This window comes from Gopherus evgoodei, chromosome 13, assembly GCF_007399415.2.
Source record: "Gopherus evgoodei ecotype Sinaloan lineage chromosome 13, rGopEvg1_v1.p, whole genome shotgun sequence".
Lineage (NCBI taxonomy): Eukaryota > Metazoa > Chordata > Testudines > Testudinidae > Gopherus > Gopherus evgoodei.
The window spans coordinates 16,614,106-16,634,774 of NC_044334.1; the positions used below are offsets into that span (position 1 = coordinate 16,614,106).

Genomic DNA, 20,669 nt, shown 5'->3' on the forward strand with positions numbered 1-20,669 from the left:
CTGTGAAATTCTGTTTCTTGTTTAGATCAGGAGACTCAAATCTGATGAAATTGCTGTAGCTTTCCAAAGCATAGCATGTAACGGTGTGCCTTGTATTTGCATTGGCAATTTCTTCTATGAGCTGCTTATAGGAGCAGCTGTGCAATGAGAGAGAACATTCTTATTGCAAGTGTTCCCACTCTGTGTGCCGAAACTTGGATCATCTGGTGGTTTTTTTAAAATAAAAACATACTGTACTTTTTAAAATCTTTATTTAAAAAAGAACCAAGTATTTTTTTGGCTGGGGATAGTGAGGTCTAATTTTCAACTTGATGGCAGAACACTGCGTCGTATCTATTCCAGAATTTCCAGGGATGTTCTAGGCATCGACGGGCATAAGCCTATTGATTTTTGGTGTAAATCGGAATAATAGAAAAGTCTGACTCACCCTCCCCCCCCCCCCCAAAATCAGTTCCTGGTGCATGAGGCAGAAGAATCTTTTTGCTTCTCCTGCCTAGACATTAGAGGCGTGTGCTCAACTTTCTTTATGGAGATATTGTCTGTAAGAGAAATAAGACACTTACAGGGAGGGCTTGTTTGGAGCGGGAGCAGTAGAGTGGTGGAAGAAGTGGAGACCCAGAAATGGAGTGAGGGGGGACCTGCAGGGGCCAGAGGGATGGAGGAAGAAGAGACCTGGAAGGGGCAGGAGGAGTGGGTGGTTGGGAGTGAGAGAGCAAACCTGGTACCCTCAAAGGAATGAAGGGTGGGGAGTGGTGGTGGTGAGAGAAACAGGAACCCAGAAAGTGGGCGATTGAGTAGGTGAATGTACAAGCAGAGATACAGAATGGGGGAAGTGGTGGTGTGGAGGAAACACAGAGGACCTTGGCATTAGGTGTGGGGGCGGGAGAAGGGGAGAATGGGGCACATACAGAGACCCAATTATGTGGAACCCTGATATAGTAGGCCAGCCTCTCCCTCCATTGTTGATGATGATCCCATGTGCTGAGCTGAGGGTCATTGCTGTCTCTTTTCCCAGTTAAGATTTGTGTGCTTGTGGAATTTGAGGTGCTGCAAGCCTAGTTGGGTGGTACAGCCAGAGGTCTTACTCTGAAAAAGGTTGTAAATCACTGGATTAAAGGGCAGTTTCCTTCCTTTCCTTAGAGAGTTACTTGCACAGTTATATGGGACATTACAGCTGCATTCAGTCACCTCCCACTCTAGAAGAATCCCGTTAATTGTTTTTATGAATCTGGATCAAGAGAACAAAGTGGATTTTGAGGGAAAACCAGCAGTCATGAAAAGATGTGATGTGGTTTGGAGAGATCATGGTAGCATGAGGCTAGGTAATGACTTCCTGAGCCTAGTGTGAAGATGCCCACAACTCCTTCTGAGACATCCTTGGCTACCAGTGCAGGAGCAGAATGGTTTTCCTTGTTTTTATTTTCATATCTGCACATGCACGCACTCTTCAGTGCAATTCAGTAATACTTTCTTGGCGTGACAAGATAGACAAGTTTCACGGTTCATGTGTACATGCTTTGTGCCTGTACACAAACTTAAAATAAAAGTATAAACAGGGCGTTGTGCCATTTTAATGCATTTTCAAACAGAAAGACTGGAAATAATACAAGCCTAATCTCTCTTAACAAAAAGAAAATCTCTTACAATGAGTAAATTGTTTTACACTACCTTTTAATTTTCTAGCTTGCCACTCTACTTTATGAAATCTTGACTTCAGTATTTACATATCAGTGATTACTTCTTACTGAAATGGCTCTTTTGCCTTTTCTTGGGTGCTAACTGACAAAAAGGCACGTTGATTTGTTGAGAGATGCTTATTTATTCTTATTTTCCTGTTTGTTCTCGGTGTTGCATGATGTTGAAAGCAGGGCTTGTGTTCAAGGTTCCTGTCATTAATCTCTTCCTTCTCTGGGAACACTAGTACATGATACGCTCCTAGTGAATGATTAGAAACACAAAAATAACATAGGCAAACCATACGTAAAGCAAAGAATAGCAGTTGAATTGTTTGGAGACCTTCGGGGCGGGAGGGGAAGCTGTTGCTAGTGCAGTTTGGCCAATGTTGTATAAATTAAAATAACAAAATGAACATTAACAAATAAGGAAAAAATGGAAGTTTTAAGGATGTATTAGTTTTTCCTCTTTTTCCACCACTTTCTTCTTGCATTCAGTCTCCACATCTTCATTCTCTCATGCGCCGCCTCCCCCCTGCCCGCATGTTGACTCCTCACATTCTTTCATGCTTCTTAACTGACCCCTATTCTCTTCTGGCCTCTCCCTTGTAGTCTCACAGTTGCTTTTTCCCCCCTTTTTCTTTCCTGCTCTGTTCCAATCTGGTGGTGATTATCCCACCGTCTGATTTAACAAGCTGGACTGCAGAACTGTATTGCTGTTCTGCTTTGATTATTTGTCCCATATTAAAAACAAAATAAAAAAAAGCAGTGGCTTTAGTAGACAGTATGAATCAGTAATGTTACTACGGATGCCAGCCATGGGCTCAGTGTAAGAAGGTTAATGAAGTAGTGAAAACAAAAACCCATGGCAGACGCTCAAGCTTGTTTTGTTTTCTTCTGTTCTGACAAAGCTAAGGCCAGCCGCCTTATTTAACAGCACTAGAGTGTGAGTTTTTGTTGGGAGCATTGATCTGCCAGTTCTTCCAATGACTCCATGGCCACTTGGCCTTGTCTCATTGAATGCCATTGATGTGTGGGTCAAACAGAACATGTCTAGATCCCTTCTGTGAATAAGAACTGGGAAGCTTTTTGTATCCGCTGCCAAAAAAACAAGGAACTGACAGAAGATAATAGCATGATTGGTATATTTGTGCAACTCCTGTTGTTGGTTGGGTTCCTGATCAGCATGATGGATGGAATGACTCCCCTTTTTATAAAGGAAGGAAACTTCCTACAAAAAATAAACATACGAGAGAAATATTTTGTTCTCATGCCTTGTCAGTAAAGTCTGTAATCTCTTATTGCATTTGCTTGTCTTCCACTATAGCAAGGAAACAGTAATTTAGATTTGAATTTCTGTCCTCATTTCATCCCACTGGTGCTCCACCATTCAGTTTTTAAAGGTGTTTCCAGTTAATGAGATTCCTAAGAATGAAAGCTTGGCTTAAGATCAATGGAGTTGAATCATGGTTCAGCAACATTTTAGCAGAAGTTATGTGCTAGATATGTCAATTTCTTACAGTATATTTGGGTGATAAGTTTTATGTATCAGTGAGCAAGAGACTGTATGTAATTGCAAGGGGCAGGGTAGCTGTAGCTTTTCCAGAAACTAAAACGTTTGTGGGTGAGACTAGGTAAGTTAATTCAGGTTGTAACACCTCCAGAGAAGAACCACCTGGAGAGGCTTGCATGTATGCTTCAAATCGATTCTCTAGAGGTCAGATGACAAAGAAGGATAAATAGCCTGAGTTTAAAATGACTCATGGTCTCCTTTTTAATCCAGTAAATGGACAGGCCCTCCAGTCCAAGGGAGGCCCCAAGTCTAGCAAAAGGATTGGAAAGACTTTCACTTACTGGGGCCGCATAGGAATGATGGGTGACCTCTGGTTAGCTGTTAGCTTGGTTGTAGGAATGTGGGTTGTTCTCAGTGTTTCTATCAGAGGAATAAATGTGCTTGCTTAAAAAAGCTGTGTGGTAGCTTGTAACTGCTGGCAATATGCTGGCCATAGCACTTGGGGAGAAAGAAAAGCAAAGGTGCTGACCTTTTTAGGCTGACTGTCTTGCTAGAGATACTGCAGTGTAATCCAGGGAGCTGTGCAGCCTTCAAATCTCTCAAGAGGAAGTGAGAGGCAGGTCTCTGGCCAAGAGATTAGTGGCTGTAAACTGGAAACCTTTGGGTGCCCTTTGGTGGACCTTGAAGGGGGGAAAATGGGTGCAGTTGCCCTGAGCTGTGGTGATTTATATATACTCTGTAGGGACTCCAGAAATGGATCAATAAGTGCCATTCTGTTTTAAGAACAGAGCAGCAGTCTGACAGCTCAAAACCGAATAAAGTTAACTCTGCTTGATGTATAGTCTCGGGTAAATTATCTGTGCCATACCCATGGAATTAGCCATGGTATAATGGTAATGGCAGCCAAGCAGTTTACTCTGTAACTTGCTCCTGGGGGGATTCTGTGCTACTGCATGCATGCAGAATTCATGTCAGCTGCAGATTTCTTTGCTTTCCCGCAGAAAAATGACTTTCTGATGGGGAAGCAAAGGGAAGCTGCAAGAGTGGTCATGTGCCCTTCCCCAGCAGCACATGGGCACATTGTTTTGGGCTCCCAGAGCAGCCAGAAGAGAGGTAAATCATGGTGGGGGAGGAGGGTGGGACTGGGGACGCCCTGACTGGTGCTGGGTCAAACCCGTCTAGGGCTGGGTCAGACTCATCCCCTCCATCTACCCAACCCCATACATCTAGACCCCACCCCATACCTAGATGCCCCCACTGAGCCTCACACCTCCACAGCCAGAAGCTGCCACCGAGCCCTCTGCACCTGAACTTCCATCCCTCTGAGCCTCATCCCCTTCATCTAGAAATCTCCTGCACCCAGACACCACCACCAAGCCTCACCCCTTGCACCTGGCCCTCCCCAGCCCCACGCAGGGCTGGACACGCCCTGACTGGTGGCTCATACCTGGTTCTGGGCTCAGCTGTTTGTCCTAGCGAGGTGGGGGGGGGGCAGAGGAGGCGCGTGCTTCCCCAGGCTTCATAAATGGACAATTACAATTCCTCTTGTTTGTTACATCTATTCTAAGAGCCTGGGTATGCGTAATTAAATAATTAATTATCTTTGCATCTGTTGGTGCCTCAGTTACCTTTCTTCCCCTCCCCCCCCCTCCACATTGTCATTTGGCTCTAAATGAGTGTTCATTTGTTCCCCCATTTCAGCCTCTTCTTTTCTTTTGTTGTCAGTCCATGTTACTAGTTTGGGGTCCAGTTTTCCAACCCTCCCCTTATATGAACCATCTTTATTTTCTCAAGCAATCTCTCCTGTGTGTCTAAAGACTGTCCGCTGGTATAAGTAAGGGTTGCAAGATCAGCCGTTTACTATATATTTCAAGGTGAATGGAAAATAAGCAGGATAAACTGGCCTCAAAGGAAGAAAATGAACAATTGTCAGTGACGTCTGTTGGGTTGTTACAATAATGCAGTAACTCCCATTTCACTTGGTAAAATGGACTTTCTGCTGGAATCCTTTTTTTTTTTTTTTCTTTTAAAAGAAGGTTTACAGTAAAAAAGCAGCCCCTGGCTTGCTTGTGTCTCTTGGCTTTCAGCTGGACTGGTAGTCATCCAAGTGTAACTATTGGGCTCTGTATGACTCAATATGCTAGTGTTTTGTGTGTGCACGCATGTTAGTGATTGGCTAAAAAATGTTAGTGCCTAAAAAGAGGAAAATCTGTCAAGCTGAATAATAGACCTCAGGCACTCCCTGTGTATGTAAGTTTGTGGACTTGTATATACTAATGTGTGTCATCTTAATTCCTGATCAAAACCTGGGGAGGGAATGAGAGGAGAAGAACTGTTTCCTTTTCTTGTCAGACAGACATTTAAGAATGTGTGCAAAGGGCTCGTCCTTCCCACAAGCCTATATGCCAACATTTAAATAAGCAGCAGGTAGAGAAGAAGAAAATTCTGTTGGAGGATTGTGATATACCTTATCCCAGGACAACTCTCCCTCAGTTTAGCTTCTGCTAGTTCATCTGAAGACCCCAGGAAGAGAGCAAGTCTGAGTCTGTGTCGTGTTGAGCTCCGTACACAACTGCTGTTTGTTTAGTCAAATATTAGCTATTCTAGCATGTGTTGTGTTTAGCTACTGATTTTTTTTTTAGTAAATCTCTCTGTAGTATTCATTTAGCATGTGGCTTGCTCATAGCACAGGTCTACAGTAGTGCAAAGGAAAAAGAGCATTATCTATGGCTATGCAATCACAGTAAGGTACAGTGTTTTCCCATTCATTTAATATGATCTCATAGTGGACAGTTTTTCCCGATTTTTAAATACTAAGCTATAGCAACATAAGCGGCATTTCAAGAGAAGTATGAGTTACCCAGAGTGCAATCTGTCCTATGTCCTGTTTTTAAAAGAAATCGTGTTTGGAATAAACGCTCTATTGAGTTTAGTTCCTGAAGCTGAGCTGATGGACCATTAAGGAGAAAGGATGGTCTTGTGACTAGGGCACTGAAGAGTGAGTCAGGACACCTAGGTTCAATTCTGGGGTCTGTCTCAGACTTCTGACCTGGGGCGAGTTACTAAAGCGTGATGTGCCTTTGTTTCCCCATCAGGACAGTAAGGATAACATCTGCCTAATTTCTTCCCTCTCAGGAATGTTGAACTAAATTCCTTGTCTGAAAATCCCTTTGAGCTCCATGGGTGGAAGGCACTATAGAGTGCCAAGCTTTGTTTTGAACATGAATTACTTACTCTTGTAAAGGTTTTGTCTCTGGGTGTGTCTACACAGCAAAATCAATAAAACCTGGCCCCCGCTGCAGCAAGTCTCAGGGCCTGAGTCAACTCACTTGGAGCTAAAAATAGAAGTGTTGTCTCAGTCTGGAGCCCAGGCTTGAAAACCTGGTGAGCGGGGAGAGTCTGAGCTTGGGCTCCAGCCCAACCCTGAATGAGTCTACACTGCTATTTTGAGCCCCCCAACATGAGCCCAAGTCAGTTGATCCAGACTCTGAAACTTGCTGCTGCAGATTGATTTGTGTGTTGTGTAGATGTACCGAAAGAAACACTTTTTTTCTTTGCACTACTCAGAAAGCGTTTAGTGCTTCTCCCAATACTACTTCCTGTAGAGGTCCGAAGATTCATGTTGTTTGATGCAGAGTCAGCTTACTCTGCCAAGAGTCACAAAGGGAAAGGCTCTTCTGTTAGTTTCTTTTCTTTCGATTCAGCGACTGATCTTCCTATATAAATACACCAGCTTCAGTTTCTCTTTGAGCCTTAGTTGGATATGAACCACAATCATACCTACTTTATAGATGTTTCGTTTTGTTCCCAATGCAACATTCAAAGTCTAAACTGAGTGCTCATCAAAACAGATTTGGGATGGTTTAGGTCATTTGCTCCAGTACATGTTCTATGCAGCCCTTTCCGTATTTAAAGGTTATCAGTAATTAGTGTTCTGAAGGTCACCAAGCATCCATCATTATCATAGTTATTGAGCATTACTTTTAATGCAGTGGGGTGATTAACATTACCTGCTTTGAAGATGGCCGGGATTTAAAGCCTCAGCATATTCAGTTAGCACCAAAATGATCTGAAAAAATCTTTGCCGTGGCAAGACAAGATGATAAAGAACCAAGACATCTTTCCTGTGAAAGTGACAAATTGCCCTTTCTGATCCAGAGGGCCAGCTTGCGTGATAGAGCTGGGCAGTACATTAGCCATCAGCTAATGGAAAAATGGGGGGAGAATGGAAGAGGAAAATACTGAGGTGGAGCGCAGTGAATGGGGCATTTTTGTTACTGCCTTGGGTTCAGGTTTTTTGTTTTCTCTCCTCCAGAAACAACTTTGCAGCAGGCCTATAATTTACCTGGGTCATCCAGCAGCTTAAGAAGGAGGCAGTGCCTCTGGAATCCATCTTCCCCTCCAACTTCCATCCTTAAAACACTGTTTACAATCTCCTGCAGTTTTCTAGCTTTGTGGAAAAGTTCAGTGGGTCATCTTCCCCTTTAGCTTCATCCATCATTCCAGTCAATTAGAAATAGTTGAGGGCCAATTGACCAGTCTTCCATTAACCGAGACACTTCAGATTGTTCAAATAGCATGAAAGCCCTCTTTGTAGATTTCCCTGTTGATGGGCAGTTACCTGTGGCTGAACAGAGCCCTAGTGTATTTTGCTGCACTTCAGGGATGAATATTACTACTTCTTTTCTTGTTCTGTTTGATTTTTTTTCTTTCTTTCCCTGAAAGGTGTGGTGTCTTGTGGAGAGCTCAGATCATGAATTGCACTGAGATATAAAATAATCACTTTGATGGAAAGATAACTCTAGGAATCAAAATGATGATGGTTCTAGGGACTTCAATATTCTAATGCAAAGTAGGCTCTCTGAGATATTTTTGTATGGCAAATCACTCTGCTTTTAACAAAACAAGAATTACTATTTTACGGTTCTTGCCTGAAATGTCTAAAGATATTTCAACTGCACTAAATTACAGGCTGGGGATAAAATGATTGTTTTTTTAACAATGGCTTGTTTTTAGAGGCTGCTGGAAATGTAAGCACAGCTAAACAGGGATGTGATTCATCCACTGACAAAAAGCAAGGAGAAAAACCTTCAGTATTGATACGCTTTCTCACTAACTGGATTGGGACCTACTTTTTTAATAAAGTAGCGTTGACTTCTGGTTTTCTTGTGACAGAACCAGAGATATGATGACTCATATAATGCCTCATACATTACACTCAGTGACTTCTCTCGGTGACACCTTGGAAGTATGTTCATTTATCACAAGAGAACTCTTGCCATGATTTTATGTAAACGCTCTTACATTTCTGTAGTCTAACCATCACACTTGAAAGGTTAAATGAGATGTTGTGGTCTCTGGAAGGCAAGGCAGAGAGTAACATCTCTCTCCTGCTGGAGCTGTCAGAATCCTGAACATCTTTCCGACTGACGAGGATTGGATAGGAGCCCTCTTCAGAGACCGACTGTGCTGTTGCTTAATCGCTGTAAAGCAATGGCTCAATCTCAACTTTCCCATATTGGGATCCATCCCCCATTTAACAATATGGAAAGGGTAAGGTTGCCACAACCCCCTGACAACTATTCATGATCCCCAGAATGAGAAGTCCTATACTGAGTGACACCAAGCATGACCTCTCACAGGCTGCTCAGGTTTGCCTGGTTAGTACCCTAGCAAAGTGAGCAAAGGAATGGGATGTGGGTCCAAACTGGAGTCTCCTGCTGCATGACCAGGATAGGAAACCGCCATTAAGATTAGCCATTGAGGGAACCACATTTGAACCCTTACCAGTCTGCACAGACTAGCAAATATCAAAATGTCCGTCAAGTCAAGTTTGTACTAAGTCCTTAAATAATTGAGCTGAACTGGTTAAATGTTTGAAACATTGGCTTCATGCAGAATCCTGTTAAGCAAGGGGGGTGTGCAGGATATTTTTTGAGCTATGCAGAGAGATTCATTTGATGCCTTTTGAAGAATTTTGAAAGTAGCATTGAGTCCTGAGTTCTGTGATTGAGACACAAAAGCCATAATTGAAACTAAACATTTATTTTTTTCCCATTGTTGTTACTTTATCAAAAACTTGAGTCAAGAACATTAAAAAGTTTTTGGAGATCAAAGAGCAGCCTCTTGGAAGTCAACTCGGGGAACTGAAGGTTGGATGACATTCCACCCTTTTCACTCACAGGGTAGCTGTCTGCATTGGGAAATCTACCTTGAACTAGTCAGGCTTTTAATCTTTTTTTATGCGCAGGGGACACTTTTTTTCCAGTTGATAGCAGGCTGCATTAGGAATGCAAATCCATATCACATCTCTCAGGATCATTATTTTAGAAGCAGCGAGAGGATAAAAACAAGCACTAGTGTTCATTTAAAGTCAGCGTGCTCTAGTCTGCAGTTCGCTCATGTTTAAGTGCCAGGCTTTAAAGATTTTTCTTTGCCCAGAGGCAGCCTGGATACAAAGGGAGATTTTATTATTATTTTAAAGTAAAAATATCACAAAAAAGGACAAACTATTTTTTGCCTCTCTCCGTTTTCCTAAGTTTGTTATCACTAAACATGGTTTGCCTCACAAAACTTTAGGGAAGGAGGAGAGAAACTAGGGCCTTGGCTACCCTGGCACTTTACAGCACTGCAACTTTCGTACCCGGGGTGAAAAAACACCCCCCTGAGCGCTGCAAGATACAGCGCTGTAAAGCCTCAGTGTAATCAGTGCCAAAGCGCTGGGAGCGTGGCTCCCAGCACTGCAAGCTACACCCAAAGAGGATGTGGTTTACATGCAGTGCTCCGACCACACTCACACTTCAAAGCGCAAATTTCAAGTGTAGCCATACCCTTGGTAATCCAGTGGCCTCAAAACGCAGCAGAGAGAGAGAAAGAGAGAGCGTGCACAAGAAATCCTCAACTTTCAAATCCCCATACCTTTTATACCATCTGAAAGTTGGCAGGGAAGGTTACAGAGAAGGGAATACAATGGATTATGTTGAATGGGCTTGGATATTGTGTAATTCAGTTTTACAGTGAATAATAATGGATGGTCCTGAATTTTCAGTTCATTACAATGTGTAAACTGCCTTCTGATTATAGAGAACCTCTACTTAAGGTGAAACTTTTCTGTCGATTGGAGACAATGGCTTCACTATAAGGGGTTGGAATTAAAGCATATGATGATTTTTGTTTTGTTTTTTTGTTTTTCCGGGAAAAATATGCAACCCTGAATAGATTTTCCACAGGACTTAGTTTCCCCTTTAGTCTATGGTGATAAAACATAAAATGACTCTTAAACTGCAGAATACCTGCAAGATTCAGCATGTATTACAAGTCATTGGCAGTAGTGATTTATAGAAATGAAAGCTTGAAAACTGCTGAAATGAGTGATTTCCTGTGGGATTTAAGCATATTCAGGCTGATAGATAATACTGCAACATTTATGCTGTGATTTCAATGGGAAATGGAGTTGGGCCTGCTTACACCACCAGTGAATTTGGTCTAGTGTGCATATTCCTTTTATGATTTGCTCTCTTTCCTGTTTGGTCAAGAGATCCACCTCCAGCTTAATGCCTGTACTGAAGTCTGTGACAGGATTAATATTAGGGTGACCAGATGTCTCGATTTTATAGAGACAGGCCTGATTTTGGGGTCTTTTTCTAGATAGGCTCCTATTGCTCTTCACCCCGTCCCAATTTTTCACACTTGGTGTCTGATCACCCTAGTTAGTTTTTGTGTCCAGGTACACATGAATAATAATCACTAGTTAAAATATAAGCCCAAATTGCAATAACAGGTATTATCTGGAATGTCAGAATATAGCAAACTGAACAAGGGAACCTTCACTACTTGCTTCAAAGAAGGTTACAGATCATGTGAGGATTAAATGAAATATTCTTTTTTCTCCTGTGGAGTCTAAGAAGAGAATTCAAAAGCTTTGCTCCTGTTCATCTGCACAAAGTCCATTTGAAAGTAGTCTGTCCTTCAGGACTCAAGAGAAGGCATGTCACCACCTAGGATGCTAGCCAGATACCATGTGGATGAAATATAATTTCCTAAATGAAATGCTGTAAAACAATACACGATAGTTTTCGTAGTGATGACACTGCTCACAGGTACAGGATATTTAAGTCTTAACATAATTAAACTCAACAGCTGCATGGGAACAGTTTCATCCCCATCATTTTATTTCCATATGCAGTGAAAACAGATCTTGACTTACACACAATCATTTCTTAACAGGATCAGTTGGCATTGCAATTGATTATGCCTTGTGTACAATACTTCACTGCTATTTTTTAAACATTTTATTATTGAAATAAGGGTAGAAGGAATATATCAGATTCCTCTTACATCTAGTAGGACTTCCCTTTGTAAGCATAGGCCCCGATTCTGCTTTCGGCTCTGTACTCTTACGCCTGTGGACAGCCCACTGGCTTTAGGGAGTACAGTGAAAGGAACTGTTATACCACTGGCCCTAGCTAAGGATTGCAAGTGTTTTGGACAAGTTTTATTTCTCAAGCTGTAAACCAGTGTTCCATTGTCCATGTATTGCGACACTTCTGAAATTCATTCATCCATCAGGAATATCTCTTCTGATTTCTGTTGCTGTGTGAGACACACAAATTGCACAAGGAAAAATATAACAGAAATGTCTGCTTGGGAGGCAGAAGAATCATCTTCAGGTAGCTTTCCTCAAGAGAACCATCCTTTTTGTAGAGAATTTTCATTCTGTTCAACAGTGGACTATACAAGGTTACCAACTTTGATTTGCAGAAAACTGAATACCCTTGCCCTGCCCCGCCCCTTCTCCAAGGCCCTGCCCCACTCACTCCATCTCCTCTCCCTCTGTTGCTTGCTCTCCCCCACCCTCGCTCACTCACTCATTTTCACTGGACTGAGGCAAGGGGTTGGAGTGCTGAAGGGGATGAGGGACTCTGGGTGGGGGTGTGAGCTCTGGAGTGGGACTGAGGATGAGGGGTTTGGAGTGCAGGAGGGGGTTGGAGTCCAGGCTCTGGAGGAGGGTCAGAAATGAGGGGTTTGGAATGTGGGAGGGGGTTCTGGGCTGGGGCAAAGGGTTGGGCGATGTGTGGGGATGCTGACTCTGGTGTGGGGTCAGGGATGAGGGGTTTGGGGTGCAGGAGTGGGCTTCAGGCTGTTACATAAGGTTGGGGTGTTGGAAGGGAGTATGGGTGCAGGATGGGGCTTAGGGCTGGGGCAGGGCGTTGGTGTGCAGGAGAGGGTGCAGGGTGTGGGCTTTGGGTCCCACTTACCTCGGGAGTCTCCTGAAGCCACCAGTATGTCTCTGTGGCTCCTAGGTGGAGGCACAGCCAGGTGGGTCTGCATGCTGCTGCTGTCCCTGCCATTCCCCATTGGCTGTTGTTCCCAGCCAATGGGAGCTAGCTCTCGGGGTGGGGCAGCACACGGAGCCGCTGCAGCTGTGCTTATGCCAAAGAGCTGCAGAGAAAATGCCAGCCATTTCTGAGAGCTGCGCGGAGCCAGGGCAGACAGGGAGTCTGCCTTAGTCGTGCTGCACCGCTGACCAGGCTTTGAATGGCCTTATCAGTGGTGCTGACCAGAGCGGCTCGGGTTCCTTTTTGACTGGGTGTTCCGGTCAAAAACCAGATGCCTGGCAGCCCTAGTTGGCTATGTTGTGTGTGTGTGTGTGTGTGTGTGTGTGTGTGTGTGTGTGTGTGTGTGTGTGTGTATATACTACAACTTTTAACTGAGATTGTAACCAGTTAGGCTTTATCTATACTGTAGGATATTCAGCAGCGAAAAACTCCCATTACTGCTAGCACCAGTTCAGTTGTGCGATTCTTTGGCTAACCATATTTCCTTAATTATCATCATCACTTTGACCAAGTAAGATGTGTGTTAGCGTACTGAGTAACTAGAAGGCCTTGATAAATTATTTATAGCCTTGTTATACACTGCTACTGAGGTCTGAAGAGTGTATTTTATCAGTTGGAAATAAGTTTCAAACACTAAATAAGATTAAATGCTCTAAAAGAAATGGTCCTTTTTACTGTGGAGCACGATGGGTTTTTTGGTTTTGCTGTTTTTTATGCACAGGTACTCCACTCATCCTAGATTGGGCATAGCAGGGAAAGTGCAAATCAAGTGTAAATATGAAGAAATAGTCTCCTGTAAATGGGCAATAAATGCTGAGTCCTTGATCTCCACTTATGTAGGTTATTCAGTCATGCCAGCCTACCCTGAGCTAGTTATTCTTGGGTCAGTAAAGCCCTCCTTTCTGAATCTATATTTCCAGGCATCTGACATTGTACATTGTTTAAAAACAAACAAACCCACCCTTCTAGGTAGTGACAGTATAAATGACAAACATGTTCCATTTTTATTTCTTAGGAGCAAAGCCCCAGCAACCAAACATCAATAACAATGATGCAAGAGCCTCAGGAGATGGTAGAGGAGACCGTTACTGTTGAGGAAGACCCGGGTACCCCTACTTCCCATGTGTCTATTGTGACTTCAGAAGATGGAACCACAAGGAGAACTGAGACTAAGGTAGGAATTTCTGGACCATGCTGAGTATGATTTTAGGGGCATTAGAAGGGTTATTTCAAAGGTAGGGTTTGCTCTCCTTTTTCATAAGAGGTCCATTGGGGAGAAATGGTAAAACGTCAGCCTCACACAGGAATTTAAAAAAAAATTAGTCGCTTGTAGAATAGAGCAGTACGATAATCATGTCTCTCTCTGTCTCAAACTATATACAATCCTCAATAATGGTGTGATTCTACCTATTGCTTTGTTCCTCAGAAAATAGCTTTCCAGTTTCCACAGCTTTTGTTTTAAATATCACCACAATTGTGCATGAGTACGGGTATTTTGAGTAAAAGTCATGGACAGGTCATGAGCAGTAAACAAAAATTCATGACTTAGAGGGGTGGCTTGGGGAGGGGGGCCCTGAGGGTGCTGTAGATGCTGGAGGGTGTATGGGGAGCACAGTGAGTGATGGAGAGGGGGTGTGGCCTGGGGGTGGCTGGGGCAGGCCCTATCCGGCTCCTGGGAAGCAGTGACCTTAGCTCAACATGCTGCCTCTGCTCCACCCAAAGTCCCGTTTCTGCAGCTCCCAATGGTTGGGAACCATGGCGTGTGGGGACGGTGGCTATGGGTGGCGGCAGCACATGGAGCTAGGAGCTGAGGGATGGGAGTTCCTGTGTTCCTTCTGGGAAGCCTCCCTCAGGTAAGTGCTGCCCCACACCCCAATCCCGAGCCCTGAGCGCCCCCCCCATCACATACCCAAACTCCTGCTGCGGTGGATCCTGAGACTGCTCCAGCAGCAGCCAGTGCGACTGGCTCAGGGCTGCCCAAGCTGCTCAGGTGGCTCCCGGGCCAGCTGCACCATGCTGCTCCAGAAGTCACGGAGCAGAGGTCATGGAAAGTCACGGAATCTGTGACTTCCATGGCCTCTGTGACAAGCATGGGGGCCTTACATGTGAGTGATTTCAGTATTGTTTCTGTCAATACCATGTAGGTAGACTATCAGATTCATTATGATTATAGATGTTACTACTGGTCTTCCTCCCCTTCACTCACTCTGCTCTTGTTTACTCCTCTCATGTTGTCTTGTATGAGGTTAGTTTCCATTTTCCATGGAACAAGTATTGTATGTTTGGCGCTCTCTGGCAAGCTTTGCAGAGCTCTTAGAATGCTTTGTACCTGCAGTTCTGGACCTCAGCAGTTACGCTGACATCTTTACTAGGGTTTGGTCTAGTGAAGGGTCAAACGTGTTTCTATTTTTAAAATTATTAAACAGCATTCGTTAAAATGATATTGTCCAGCTGTTTTTCCCCTTAGATTGGACATAAATGGACAACCAAAAAAAGTTGTACAGAAGTCACCATGTTGGTGTTTGTGTTTGTGTTTACTGGCATTCCAGAATTGCAGTCGCTTAAGACATCAGTTCAGAGTGTCAGATCTCAAGCTAAAGGAGCACAATTCCACTGAAGTCAACAGAGTTGCACACGCTAACACTGTTTGAGGATCTTTGTGTGTATGTTCTTTTGGCTCTTCTAAATGCATCTTTAGATAGGGAAGGTTTTTTGGACTTTCCTAGTAAGTTTGCATATAGGATTTAAAAACCACTTCAGCCTCCTCTCATTTTATTTGAGCGATTTATAGTTCAGTATTTTAAGATTTAAAAACAGTATGTTACATCTTTAAATTATAGGGACTAAGTATATTTATACCTTTTTTCTAGCAGAAAAGTATACAGGGAAGAAGTAATAAATTTAGATGCTGATGAAATGGAGCAACTTTTTTTAATAAACTAATTATAATTCATAGCTTTGAGACTCTAACCTAAGCCTTGCAAAGGGATACAATGGTAGATGTGACCTAAAGGGTAATAGAGTTTGTATGGAAAGGAGGCCTCTGCTATTTTTACAATGGCTGTTAGATTAGGGTACCACATGGATGATATAGTTTGTCCAAAATAGTCATACTGCTGATAAGCAACATGTTCGTTCTCATAGCATGAAGAATGTAATCTTATCTTACATGATATACCTGCTATTTCACCGTCTTTCCCACATACCTTAAACAAATACTGTACCTGTTCTCTCTCTCTCTCTCTCACACACTGAAGAAAATCGTATAGAGAAAAAGATGTTTAAATTAACATGTGATATCAAATAATAAACCTATTTCAGGTACATCCCAAGCATTATAAAATTGAGTAGAAAATTGACATGCTTTAAGAGTTGGGAACATAGTCCAGTGGTGGATTAGTCCAACTGCCAATTGGAGGGACCTGGAAAAATGGGCACCTCCATGCTCTGACCTGCTCCGCCCACCCAGCGCTCCTGCCAGGGAGTGGGAGAAGCCCCCGCGCTCTGATTTCTGCACCCCCCACCCCTCCACAGGAGCTCCAGGCAGGTGGTGCAGGGCAAACCCCCCCACTCTGACCCCGTTCTCCCCCAGCAGGAGTATCAGGCGGGCAGGGGAAACCACTGTGCCCCAACCCTGCTCCATCCCTCAGGAGTGCCGGGTGAGTGTAGCAGTGCAGGCCAGAGGAGTGCCAGAGAAGTGGTGGAGACTGCAGGTGGAAGGGCGGGGGAGGGACTCAGTTATCTGGCCCAGGGCCCCACAAAACCCTAATCTGCCTCTGCATGGTCTTTTCATTTATGTCACTGTTAAATCTGCTTCAGTCTAGGTACTAAACTGAGGGAAATTTAGGAACGTAGAAGAGCCATTTTACTAAAGGAATAGTTCTGTTAAAGTCCAGTTTTGATTCAAGAAGTGATGTTGAAATGTCCAAAATGCAGGTTGGCCAAACCACTTGTAATTTGGTCAGAAAAGGCAACGTGGTTTTAAAGGGGATCACCGCTATCTTTGAAAGTATATACTTAATTCTATATTTTAATATGGTTTAGATTTTAACAGCCACTTAGAAATCCAGCTGGTCTTCAGCTTATAGTTGGCTTGGTAACAAATCCAAAAATGGAGACAGTTGCAGTTCATTTGCTAGTGCTTTTCTCTGGAAGTTGATTGGCATTAGTCTAGTTAGGTGTTTTATAGCCCCTGTCATTGCAGTATTTGAGCATCTCTCAAAGAAATTTGTTTCATGGTTACCTCTGTGAGGTATAGAATTACTGTCCCCATTGCACAGATGAGGAGGTGAAGGCACAGTCACACAGGAAGTGTGTGGTGGACTCCAGATCTCCTGACTCGCTCCCAGTCTTGTACCATAAGACTGTCCTTCATCCCATAGGTTTGGATTCTAGCTTGGGACTCCAGAGTCCCAGGTTCAATTCCCTGCTCTACTGCAGGCCTCCTGTGTGACTTGTGATAAGTCAGTCTGTTTCTCTGTGCCTCAGTTGGAAATAATGGGACTTCCTTATTTCCTAAGGTGAAGATAAATACCTTAAAGACTGTGAAGGGCTTGGAGACTACAGCAATGGGCACTACAGTAGTACCACCCGCCAGCTCACCTGTCTTCGAGATGCCCTTTATGGTCACTTGTGACAGTGGAATCTGTTTGTCGCAACAAGTGGTCAGCGATGACCGTTAATCACTCTCTTGTCACTGGCCCAACCATCTGTCCACCGGGGTTTGACTTGCCAAGGCACCTTTGGTCATCTCTGAACCGGTTTCAAACAGGATAGGACAACTGTTTGGCCAGTCTCTTTAAACGGGGGTTTTCTAATTACCCTTGATGCAGCTGCAGTCAATTCACACTGTCACATATCCTTGATGAGTGCCAACTTGTTTTGATGGCAGCCTGCCCGTTCTCCACCTGCCTGATGATGACACTCTCAAATGGCTGGGCACATTACGCGTACGCTGAGTACTACAGTAATAAAATAATAATGAAAAGCTGACACAGATTCACCCAGAGCTGCTTTCACACATCCTGGCCCAGGACTCCTCGAAGTGGAAAGTCAGGCTGGAGGGAGTGGTTACAGCAGTGCAAGGAATTGTTACCCTTCCCCTGTGTTCGGGAGCTCTCAGATGGCCAATATAACTCCTCAAGTAAGGGTGGTGTTGGATGGGGAGAGGATATGACAGTGTATGGATATGCTAATTTAGTACATCCCCCTAGAAAACTACCACTAGCAAGATTCCTAAGGAGTTGCTGTCACCCCAGTGGCTTAAAATAGTGGCTATAGCCCTGCTTCAGGTGTGTGCTCACTTTTTTGCATCCCTTTTAAAAGAACAGTATTTCCTACACTAGAATTAGGACTGTCTTCAGACACACACATGTTAAATCTATTTTATGTAATGTTTAATGCATTACTTTAATAAAAGTGGTATTAAAAATTGACATGGTTCCTGTTTTAGGTCTATATATACATGCTCCCTATCCCGCTCCGCACACCTCTGTCTGTTAGCCAGCAGCTCATTACCTTGCCTTGCAACTCCCCCCAAATGCTATACAAAATGGGCTTTAGCCCAATTTAACCCTTCCCTCCTCTGCGACTTTACTCCTACCATGCACTGGTACAGATCATGTTCCACTCACCACCTCATGCATTACAAACCTATTTTCCTCCCATGTTCCAGTCAATTTCCCTCCAGATTTCCAGGCAAACCATCAGTCTCTAGTTCACTTCTGCCCCATTTTTCCCCCCCAGTGTAGGTCTCCAACTAGAGGCTCTGATACCTTCCTCCATTAGACAGGAGCTTCAGGGTATATCTACACTAGGCTTTTTACCTGGAGTTAATTGATTGCCAGTGAACTTGCAATAGTTAACATGTTACAGTGTTTTTTCCGAACTACAACCCTTTGTTCTTTGCCTTAGGCTGAGCCCTCATACCTGGGGCAAGGCTTCCTTTCACCCTCACAGCAGGGAATGTTTTTCTGGGAAGTGCCAGGCCAGCCACTTCCCCCAACTGGACTTTCCTTCAAGGGAGCAGCCATGCTAGGCTGACTAAGACACTTCATTCAGCATAATAAAGACCAGAGAACCCAATGATCTGCTCCTCCACCAGCCAAATGGATTCAAGGAGCTTTCCAGGGTCCCACTTCCTACCATGGGATACCGCTTCGAAGACCACTTCGGCTGTGTTTCTGTGACTTGCATGACTAACTCACATTGGTATTACTTGATTTGATGTGCTATTTAGAACATGCTTTTGGGTTCCACAGATTGAGTGCATTTTTACTTTTAGATTTTGGATTCCTTTTCATAGAATCATAGAAGATTAGGAAGATTAGTCCAACCCCCTGCTCAAAGCAGGAACAACTCCAACTGAATCATCCCAGCCAGGGCTTTGTCAAGCCAGGCCTTAAAAACCTCCACCACCTCCTTAGGTAACCCATTCCAGTGCTTTACCACCCTTCTAGTGAAATAGTGTTTCCTAATATCCAATTTAGACCTCCCCCACTGCAACTTGAGATGATTGCTCCTTGTTCTGTTGTCTACCACCACTGAGAACAGCCTAGCTGCTTTCTCTTTGGAATCCCCCTTCTGGTAGTTGAAGGCTTTATTCACTTTAATTTTGCATTTGAGACTTTGGAGCTAGAATTGAAATGTAGTGGCTCCTGCACAATGCTGTTCTCTTGTGCTTTCTTTTATATCTGCTGTTTCAGAGACATAATATGCTACTGTCTTTCTCAAAGTATAATTAAAGTAAACAGTCTCAACTCCTAGGCACTGAAATTTGACGCTGCTTTTCCTTTCTTCTTCTTCTTTTCTTTAAAACCTTCTATTGCAGTGAGTTGTGTTAAGAAGGGTTAATAGAACTCAATAATTGCCATCTTTTAAATGGAGAAAACCTCCCTTCATTCCTCTTTCTGAAATGTACTTTCTGTGATTGCTCTCCAAACTCTTTCTCGTTGTTTAATGTACGTACCTTGCTGCCTTGGTTTTTGCATCTCATTCACGGCACAAAGGATGTATCTGATATACTCCATCTCAACTTTACAGTCTCTCCTGGAAAGCAAATATCTAGCATGTTAAAACAGTGAAGGTCACCTTGGGGAGGAAGCTACCACATTTACTTTCTAGCATAGGAACACTGCAGCAGATTAAGTGAAGCCTGTTCTTCAGTGGTTGAAGAGCACTTAATAAAGTAAGCCAAATTATTTGTGTGTGTGTGTGTGTTCTTTTCTCTATTTCTGGATATTTATTCTCATCAGCATTGGAATGCTAAATGTCTTCCAAGAGAGATTTTGATCCTATTTTTGCATAAAACAATGTACCTATGTTTTTAAATAGGCTTCTTTGTTTGTTTTTTGTTTAAAAATAAAAGCTGTCTGTTGAGAACATGCACACTCTCTGCCTCATGCTTTTCAGTGCTCACCAGGGACCTGATCTTGCAAAGTGCTGAATACCTGCTCCTCCCATTGTGGGAACTGAAAGTGCTTGTGATTTAAGCCCTAGATTTCTGAGGTGCCACTTAGCCCCGCAGTGCAGCCATACACTTAAGCAGAGTTGTTTGAAAGGGCTTTAAGGGGAGGTGGGCACTGTAGCTGGAATGAGTTTCAGTAGGAGTTGAGTACTTCACTCGCATAGGCCTCTTTGAAAATGTCAAGTTTAAGTGGAAAAGGGGGAAAGTTTGAGCCTCTTTTTGAAACTCTGCAGGGTCAGTTCTTACCCAGCATTTAACAAAAAGGTAAAGCCTTGAACCCATTTGGCCTGATGGTAATTTTACAGTCTGTAGTTCAAAAATAAGCACTCGGAAATGTCAAAGTGTGTTTATCCTTGAGTGCTTCCTTCTTTCCTGTTTGTATTTTATGACACAATTTCAGCAAAATCTCGTGTCTTGTCAGTTTCTATAAGATATTTAATTCATCTGAGCTGTATTTGTTTTTGTTTCTTTTTAACCCACAATGTGGAATGTAGGAATTATAGGCACTACTTAATCAAGTGGAGTTCGTTTGTACAAAGGCAAACCATTTAAACAAAATCCTGCTAGGATCTTCCTCTGTATTAATGTTTGCACTTCACACACTTTGAGGAGCTAATATGCACTGTGAACTTATCTATCCAATCACCTTTACTTTGGGGTCATTTGCAATAATTGTGGTA

The 20,669-nt window shown here is 43.3% G+C and overlaps 1 protein-coding gene across 15 annotated transcripts in view; it reads left to right on the forward strand.

The window, feature by feature from the left end:
* ARVCF (ARVCF delta catenin family member) overlaps positions 1-20,669 on the forward strand; it is a 466,295-nt gene that overhangs the window by 312,249 nt on the left and 133,377 nt on the right. For all 15 annotated transcript variants that reach the window (XM_030583068.1, XM_030583067.1, XM_030583069.1 and 12 more), the window contains one exon: positions 13,540-13,698. In XM_030583068.1, coding sequence (XP_030438928.1) covers positions 13,540-13,698 — 159 coding nt within the window. The remainder of the gene's footprint in view (positions 1-13,539; positions 13,699-20,669) is intronic.